This window comes from Apostichopus japonicus, chromosome 15 (genome assembly GCF_037975245.1).
Source record: "Apostichopus japonicus isolate 1M-3 chromosome 15, ASM3797524v1, whole genome shotgun sequence".
Lineage (NCBI taxonomy): Eukaryota > Metazoa > Echinodermata > Holothuroidea > Aspidochirotida > Stichopodidae > Apostichopus > Apostichopus japonicus.
In genome coordinates this window covers 18739632-18749218 of record NC_092575.1, presented here as the reverse complement: position 1 = coordinate 18749218, position 9587 = coordinate 18739632, and the positions used below count along the sequence as shown (strand labels likewise).

At 37.0% G+C, this 9587-nt stretch overlaps 1 protein-coding gene across 1 annotated transcript; it reads right to left on the bottom strand.

The window, feature by feature from the left end:
* Nucleotides 1-1303: 1303 nt before the first annotated feature.
* Nucleotides 1304-8224, bottom strand: LOC139981582 (uncharacterized). Its single transcript, XM_071994065.1, has 5 exons — nt 8067-8224; nt 6640-6852; nt 3525-3957; nt 2220-2374; nt 1304-1866 (listed from the first exon to the last, which is right to left on the bottom strand). Exons 1-5 carry the CDS (start codon nt 8079-8081, stop codon nt 1660-1662), a joined length of 1023 nt encoding a protein of 340 aa, XP_071850166.1. The 5' UTR covers nt 8082-8224; the 3' UTR covers nt 1304-1659.
* Between the last annotated feature and the right edge of the window lie 1363 nt (nt 8225-9587).

The window sequence follows — 9587 nt, the reverse complement described above, 5'->3', positions numbered from 1 at the left end:
GCTAGTTTTGCTCGAAAGCTCTGCAAAAACCAAACATTGGCTGTTTTACTTCCAATCACTTACCTAATTCAATTATTGTATCTCACTCGAGATCCAGCCTTTCTCTAAATGCAGCATAGTTGTTTAACAGTTTTTCCGTTATTCCTATATATATATATATATATATATATATATATATATATATATATATATATATATATATATATATATATGTATATCCTGAACTGGATTAATAAATAACATTTTTCTTTACTGTTGAATGTAGTTGTTCATCATCACAATCAGGATCTCATTCACATTGGTTTATTCTTGATTTGATGGGATTGCGTGTACATTTTGATCTTAAAACTGTGTAAAGCAATTGCAAGACTTGTATGTGTGACATAACTTGTTTGAATTCTGTTGTAGCCACATGACGCTGACGTCATGAAGATGACGGCGACGACGGCGATGAAGGCGACGATGATGAAGATGACGATGGTGATGGTGGTGGTGGTGGTGATGATGATGGTGATGGTGGGGGTGGTTGTGATGGTAATGGTGGTGATGGTGGTGATGATGGTGATGGTGGTGGTGGTGTTGGTGATTGTGATGGTGATGGTGATCGTGATAGTGGTGGTGGTGGTGATGGTGATGGTGATGGCTATGGCAATGGCGATGGTGATGGTGGTGTGATGGTTATGGTGATGGTGATGTCGATGGTGATGGTGATGAATTTCCTTTACCTTGTCCCTACCCCATGACTAATTTGAACCTTTCTATCTGCCCTTTCAACTGTACTTGTCCAAACCGCTCATCCGACAACTATTATGAGAGGTGTTGATTATCGACCAGGCGTTTTTCATTAAATTTTGAATGTTTAATATAAATGAGAAGAATCACGTGAACGAATTAAGAAAGATTATGGTACAAAACAACAACAACAAAATACTTCATGCTGAGCTGATTAATGATTTCGTTAATACTTCACTAATGTGATTGTCAAGAACAACTTCAAATCTTAGCTAGCCTAATTATACGTCCGTGATTTAAATGACGCTTAGCAACCAACTAATTTGGCGGGAAAACAGGATATCATCTGTAAGGGGTCTTTATCCATTTCCATGCACGCAATCATAGGTTCTTCTGACACTCTGGGTAGATTAATTTCCTCCGAGAGTTATGGATCTAGAATGATTAGGTGATTATAGAGGTAGCATAAGAGGAAGCGATGCCTTCTATAACTTACTGGTCAAAGTCTGGTGATGTAAAAGACAAACCAGATAAAAACAAACAAACTATACCATTAAGTAAGTAGGCTATGTTTACAATTTATATCGTCATTGATTTATCGATAAAAAAAATTGATCAGAATGGAATCAGTTCAGATAAATAAAAAACATTACTTGGTTAACCAATCGATCAACCGAAAGGTAAATTAAGATTGGCTAATAAAGTAACATAACTTTCTTAATTTCTAAGGTAGAGAGGATTTTTTTTTCTTCAAAATAAGAACGTGGAGTTTTGACTCCTATACTTGCTATAGTGAAAAATATGTACTATGCTCGAAGAACATACTGGGATATGACCAAATCTATGATGTAGTCATGATCAAGACGAGTTATAAATATAACAGAAATGACCTTTGACCTATAACTGCTCCCCTGACTTCATAAATAATTATGGAGCGTCACAAGAACACAGCGGTTGTCCGTCCATGTGGACGTAGAACGTCTGAGCAGACTGCGATGTTGGAATAGAAGCAATGAAAGTCAGATACAGACTTGACCCACTGGATAGTTCATAATTCCAGGACTGATTGGTGATTGTATACACCGTCTCTCCCCCCTCAGTCGTTACGGAAGATCCCGCTCTAGCGTTATAAATCTGCCAGAAGAGGAACAAAATTCATCGATTATTTCTACAGTATAATCAGAGTCATAAAGTACTACAGAGCTTCCAATCAGTTACAATTATTGTCTCACATGATCAGGCATAAAAGTGACTTTCGTTCAAAGTTACTTATTATTATTAACGGACGGACGAACGAGTGAGCGATCAAACAACCGAACAAACAGACGAACGAACAGACAGAAGAACGAACAAAATGATAGAACGAATGAATCAAGGAATGATCGAAATATAACAAATGATTATACGGTTTGTGATTCCTCATTTGTAGTTGCTCTTCTGTAAGTACTTCTTACTACAGCTATATATAGGACTTTAGCATATTGTACCTGTAATGACGTGACCCGGTTTTGAAACCATATGGTGGCCTCCCATCCACCTATGACGCCGTTTGAGATCGGTATACTCAATTCCCCACCAAAGTTTCCACTCCACTCTGAATTGACAGCCGTTGTTGAAGAGCACGTTTTTTTACACACGTAACCTGCACCAATGAAAACAAACAAACTGCTACAAAATCATCGATTAAAAAGAAATATAGAAAGGTCGTTGAGAAGACCTCCCCCCCCCCCCCCCATAAAATTCAATGAAGGTTAAATATCGCATTAAGTTAAATCACGTTCTTCGAATCACTATCATCGAGTCATTACTTTTCTGAGAAGTTTAATGCATGTATAAAAATCAAACTCGTAAAACTTGGTCCAGTATCAAAAATGTTTTGAATACTAATAAGTGTAAATGCTACTTATCCTTTATATGAAAATGGTGACATTAACTGATCCTTATACAATGGCCAATGCGTTTAACAACTATTTTGTAAATATTGGTCCATCGCTGGCCTTCTGAAATACACAATAGGACTAATAGAAACCAGTACACCTAAATAATACCAATTTTGAAAATATGTGCATGTATCCAACTGATGAAGAAGAAGTCGTCACAATTGCTTTGAATTGTCTGAAGCCAAACAAAAGGCCCCTGGTTTTGATAACTTTCAAATCTTATATTGTCAGGAAAGTTCTCCCTGTATATCCCAATGCCTCTTACGCTTACCATCAATAAATTGCTGGTATTGTTCCAAACTAACTTAAATAAGCTAAAGTAATCCCTGTCAAAAATTTATAAAAAAGGGTGATCCTTCCACCCTCGACAATTACAGACCTGTTTTTATCTTGTCATGCTTTTATAAAAATTTATGAAAGGGATTATCTGCAATCGAATCTATACAATTTTCTCTGGAAACATGATACATTAAATCCAGGTCAATATGGCTTTTGGCCAGGGCGCTCTACGGAATTAGCTCTGCCTGGCAAGATGCTGTCGATAAAATCATAAATACTGCTCTGGATCTGAAATGGAGACTTGTATTGGTGTCTTCCAGGACAAAAGCATTTGACACGATTTATCACAGCAATTTATTAAAGAAGCTTCAGTATTGTGGTATATTAGAGGCAATGGCTTTAAGTGGAGCAGTATACTACCTCTGTTTACAAGAACAAATTTGCGTATTTTAGTTGTACTTAGTCTTAATAGCCTATATGTTCTTTGTGGTCTGCACCAATGTTCTATTCTAGGTCCATTACTTTTTATTATTTACGTTAATGACATTTGTAACCTCTCAAATGCAAACTTACCGGATACAGTGGTACTAGGTGTCATTGTCGTACTTCGAGTCGACTCTGCGACTGGCAATGACGTCATAGAGCTAGTAGAGACCACTGTCTCTGTTGTTGATAGAGTGCTTACGCCGACAGAAGTAGAATTCAAGCTTGCTAAAGTCGATGTTCTTAAACTTCCTGTAGTGGTGGTATCGACATCCGATAGCCCGGTAGTCACCCTATTCGTTCCCTGTGGTAACTCAGTGGGTACTTCATCAGGAGTTCCTGGTGGTGACGTTATTGGGTAAAATTGGATCGTTGCTACTTGACCTCTGACATTTGGAAAAGTGTCAGCCGCAAAGAACATTCGAAGGATGTCTCCTTTGGAGAATATACCGTCCCAGGTTTCGTTCACGAGGTAAAACCGACGTCTGTCCTCGGTTACGTTTTCAACCTGGGCTCCACATATCTACACAAAATGGAAATTTAAATGCATTTAGACCAACAGTAACGTAACAGTTTACTAAACTAGAACGGGAGCTCATTACCACTGAAAAGTTGATAATAAGATCGTTATTCATTCCTTGTAACATATACACCCTCTGCAATTATTGGAGATATATATGGAGATATATATGGAGATATATGGAGATATATATGGAGATATATATGGAGATATATATAGATATATATATATATATAATGGATATATATATAATGGATATATATATATAATGGATATATATATATAATGGATATATATATAATGGATATATATATAATGGATATATATATAATGGATATATATATATATATATATATGTATATAAATGTAAATCGTAACGAGTTGGAAAATCAAGAACAGTGAAAAACTTCCAGCCTCCACCGGGATTCGAGCCCGGGCCTCCCGCTCGCGAAATTATTTTTCCCACTTCGACGCGGCCATATTAGCATAATGGGCGTGGACTATCGGTCGTTGTTACGGCTTATTGGTCCACGTCACAGACTATGCAGTGATATCTCTCGGGTGTTTGTTTGGGTGCTGAAAGTTCTCAATTAAGTTACATGTCAGGGATTCTAGTACACGTACCAGTATAATAAATAGTATAGTACAGAGGGACATTGCTATTTAGGCATAGTTATAACAGGGAGCTGCTACTCTAACAGTAACAGCTCCCTGGTTATAGTTAATACAGACGCAAGTGACAACTGTTTAATAAAATGGGTAGAATATTTCAAGTCCGTAACAATACCCAGTAGCGTATGTAAACTAATGATGAAAGCACGTAGGCTCCTTACTGCCGTTTAAAAGGGGGTTCATTTATAAATGAACAAATAATTTAGAATGATGGATAAAACAATATGGGGCACAATACAATACATATATCTTTGTAGGTTTCTATCATTGAAAGGTCAGTGGGCCTACCTGGTGTAATATGAAGTGTAATAATCAATACCACGGGAGGTTCATTTATAACTTTTCCAGACCCTGCTGTCACGGGAGGTTCTTTTCCAAACTTTTCCAGACACGGGAGGTTCATAACACATCTAATAAACAAACACAGTTTGATTTTGTGATGGAATTTACATCAAGAGCTCCATAAGACCCGATTGACTGGGAGGAGCAGTCGCACATCGTCATGGATCTCATGAAGTCATGTCTAGGCCTGAGTATATTAGGCCTGAGTATATTAGCTCAGTATATTATTAAAGAGCTATACGTAAGAGCTCGAAGTCGAAGTCACAAACTTGCCGGCCTGTGACGTATTTCATAAGCCACGCCCATGTGGCCGCGTCGAAGTGGGAAAAATAATTTCGCCTCCCGCTCTGCAAGCTTACACCCCAACCAACCAGGCTATGGACGCTGATTTCATGTCCAGAGGTTCGAAACCGGTAAGGAAGGTCGTAATTCCACTGTAGGCGTTCTTATATATATATATATATATATATATATATATATATATATATATATATATATATATATATATATATATATATATATATATATATATATATATATATATATATATATATATATATATATATACATATATATACATACATATATATATATATATATCTATGCCTAAAAAATAGGACACTTTATATTATATTTATATTTTCATGCAGCACTTGAATACGACCATAATACTTTACATTGCTGGCTACAGTTACAAGGCCATCCAACCCAAACTAGAACAGAAATCTCATAGCTAGTCTACCCCTCGAGTTGTCTTATATAAATTTCTGCATCGCTGATGAAAGGTGGAAAATGGGTTATTAAATATCAAAGAATCAGTTTAGTGTAGTAAATACTACAAACCCAGAGATGTTTCGAGATGTGAATCCAAATAGAGAGTGTGAATTATTTTGGTTTTGTCGGATTAATTACCTCTTTGATTTTAAACGCCCATTTTACACCAACTACATTTTCGTCTCTTGGTAGCTTTCCTAATTTAAAACGTTATGTTTCCCTTTAAGATCTCATCTCATATACCCATGACAGTTCTCCGGTTTTGGGGAGTTTTCTGATGCTATTGCTTCAGTGTAAGTGGGTTTTTTTTCCCCACATGATGAATCTTCACTATCAATAACTCGTTTCATACTCTCTAAGGTTGCTTGGGTGGCGCTCTTTTTCTTTGAAGATATCTTTTAGTTCGGTCAATTTTATTTCTCTCTTCGGATTCAGCATGGCTCTGATCCGAGGAACTACGTTCATTTCCTGAATTTTTCCTCAAGTTTAACCTCAGTCTCATTCTGATTTTGGGTCTCAATCTTTCGTTTGACAGGGAATTTTCATCTTCACTTTCATAATTTCCCCGTGTCTGAGAGTCCTGATTTGGAGTGAATTTGGTGGCAATCTTAATAAGCCTGACCATCTGAACTCTATCACCATCATGGTAATACACCAGGCTGGACTCTTGTTATCATAACCGATAAATATTCCTTGCTTGCCCTCTGAATCGACTTTCTTTGTCTTATAGGCATAAGCATAACATAGTGAACCAAAAACGTGTATCTTATCTAGATTTCCCAACACTCTGTCATTAACTCCACCCCTCCCCCTCCCCAATCCCTCCGTCACACACATGCACCCACACACGAATATACACTGTTCATTAATTCTATAAAAAAAAATGCGAATTCTTACCTCAAAGTATTTAATTCTTCTCCTAAAATCCAGAATCATTTTCCAACCAAAATCAACATCTTCGCTGATCGGCAAGTTGATGTATCCCATGAATCCACTATACCAAGCTCGCCTGATCTTAGTACGCGGTAAATCAGAGGCTGTGTCTACTTCTGATGACGTCATACCAAGAGAGGTCAGGGTCATCAGAGTTACAATTATACACAAAAGATGCTGTTATAAAGAAGTAATCAATTCAGTTTTTCATTTTATTAACGAAGACAAGCAATAAGATAGTCGGCACTTAACATAACGGTGTATAAACGTCAGAACGATAATGCAGTTAGTGTATTGTGCGGGCTACAAATTTGACTTAATTTTTTTTAACGTCATTACTGATGTAATGATTCTCATTAAATATGCAGAATATAGGCATGACGCCATGGGGGTGGGGGTGGATTCTAAGGTAAATTGCAGCAACCAAAACTGATAGAAGTTGGCTCTTTTAGAATATTTCGGATCCCACCATCTCATAATTATATTAGTAATACATTTATTATATTAATTCGAATAAATCAGTGTTCAGCATAATCACACTTCATACAGCTACTAAAGGCCTATTTACACAAACATCAACGCATAACTCACTGGGTCCTCAAAGCATCAAAAGTGTTTACGGCATTTATACTGGCAGACATATGGCAAGAGTTAGATTTTAGGCTGGGATGGGGGAGGGGGTGAGGTCCATCCTGCGAAGGGTTCTAAGCCCCTTCCCTATGATATATGTTTGTTTGGTAAGGTAAGCGTATGTTGTTAAAATAATGTAAGCCATATGGAAAAGCCAGCTGATTTTCTGATTCTCAGCCAAATAAGTATACTGTGTTTAACTTGACGTAACATTTTCACTTTCATAATAACATGTTGACAATCCCAATGTAAGAGGATTGGAATTGAGAGTGGATCAAATCGTTTGAGGTTTAGTCCCAGTCTTGAGTAGATTTTTCTCAAAAAGTACTGGTAATAATCTGATAATTAATGAATTTTGTCTGATTTTGGCGAGAAGAAATGACAATTTAGTAACTTGTTCATCAAACACGATCGGCCTGAGTGTAGAATAGTCGCATATAGTATATAATATTTCACTTCTAGAAATGAAACAACGCCATCAGTTGGTTTAAGTCATTTATCACATTTTATTTGATTACATTTCGACAATCCAATGGCGAATACATCGTTATAAGCTAATGCCGAAATACAAACCCACCTTCGAATTTTTACAAGACCCCTATAAGAAGCCTATATGGAACCCGTTCGTAAAATAAAAGGCGTTTCATTATCAGTGGGGATTAATTTCAAACAATCAAACAGGATATAATAAATAAGAGAATATGTTTTAAGTAATCATTAAATATGAAAACGATAAAGATTTAACTTCTGATTTAACTCACCATTTTCGGAATCATATTAGCCCTATCTATCCAGAACTGTTCTATCTCACTCGCCGCGTCATCAAAACTGACGTTATATACCTACAGTAAGAGACGCGGCACCACGTTCAACAGAGCTATAAGCTCATCTTTAGTCGAGACGAAAACATGAAAGTATTCAACCCTTGAAGAGTTTATTTGTTTTATTTTGTCGACATGCAAACTTAAATCTTGACATACCTTAAGGATATTTGTGTAGATTGGGAACGGACTTACATTGACCATTCGATCTTGTTTGGCTCTTGAGATTTTGTTAAACAGTAATCGTGTATGCAACTCGCTGATGTATGAAAAAGCTGAATTGATTTAGTGAAATGCTCGATAATAAAAACACTTCAAACAATTAAACTATAAAAGTAATAATAAAAAAAAATAATGGGCGTAACATGTTTGAACGTAACATCGTAGTCATGGCAACACGGTTACAGTCTCAGTGTAAGGAGACTGTGAGTGATGGATCTAGTTGTTTTGTGTTTGTGCTCGGTCTCTATCTTGAATGACAGTTTTGAAGGTATGCAGGCTGATTTGATTTCAAGACTCTTAAATTACTAATGTACAATGGATGTTTACATACACACAGAAGTATAGATGGAGAGAGTGACAGAGGTCCTTATGGTCTTTCGTTTCGTTTGTTCACACGTATCAGTACTTTTTAGGAAAAGTCACCCAGGAAAGAACCTGGGCACGAAAACCAAACTACCGAACGACTGATCCGCTCTCAGCCCCAGTCCCCTTGCTTCTGGACTGTGACTGTGTGATCATCGTCAGGTGTGCAACACCATTCCCCTGGAAAGGGAACATATACAACACATGATCTTAGCCAAAACCCCGAGAAGCGTATAAGTGGCTCCTTATGGTTTAACTACGTCTGATGTTTGTTTAATCACCGTAAATAACATACTTCAATAAAATGACTGAATGCTAAAGTGGTAACGTGGTGGACGAATTATACTCGGGTCTCTAATCCTACTGTATGGTATATAGAACGCCAGTAGGGTAAGAACAATTGAAGAATAGGACTGTTTGTAGCATACTGAGAGTTAGCAATGGGAAATCTTCAACTTCAGGAATGAGTGTTATATATGTAGGGCTGTCCATTGTACCCTCTCTCTTATTATAAAGTGGTGTGTAGTATATTATTTTGCATTCAGTCGAGATAAAATTGGACCACTAAGAAAGGTTTACCATCCCCCTAGATTGCAACCGCACACAAAGTATTTATAATCAAAATGCGTTTTAAACTACTTTTGCGGTTTGAATGACCCCAGTGGAGCAACCACCTCCTTTATAATGGTTAACTTTTGGCCCTCTCATAAAGGATCAGTCTCCTACCTAAATCTGTCGGAGGAAATGTTATTATTATTATTTTTTTATACAATATTTACTTTTTAGTTTATTGGGGGTCGGGGAGGGGAAGACACTCCTTCATGGGAGTCCCTTCTTTATGAAATACTTCATTCGCATCTGATCCTTTCACAATAC

Bases quoted from the DNA above. Each gene is read 5' to 3' on its own strand.
- LOC139981582 (XM_071994065.1), bottom strand. The intron at 3,958-6,639 runs GTAAGAATTCGC...CATTTTGTGTAG, and splicing joins GAAGAATTAAATACTTTGAG to ATATGTGGAGCCCAGGTTGA. The intron at 1,867-2,219 runs GTACAATATGCT...CTCTTCTGGCAG, and splicing joins ACCGGGTCACGTCATTACAG to ATTTATAACGCTAGAGCGGG.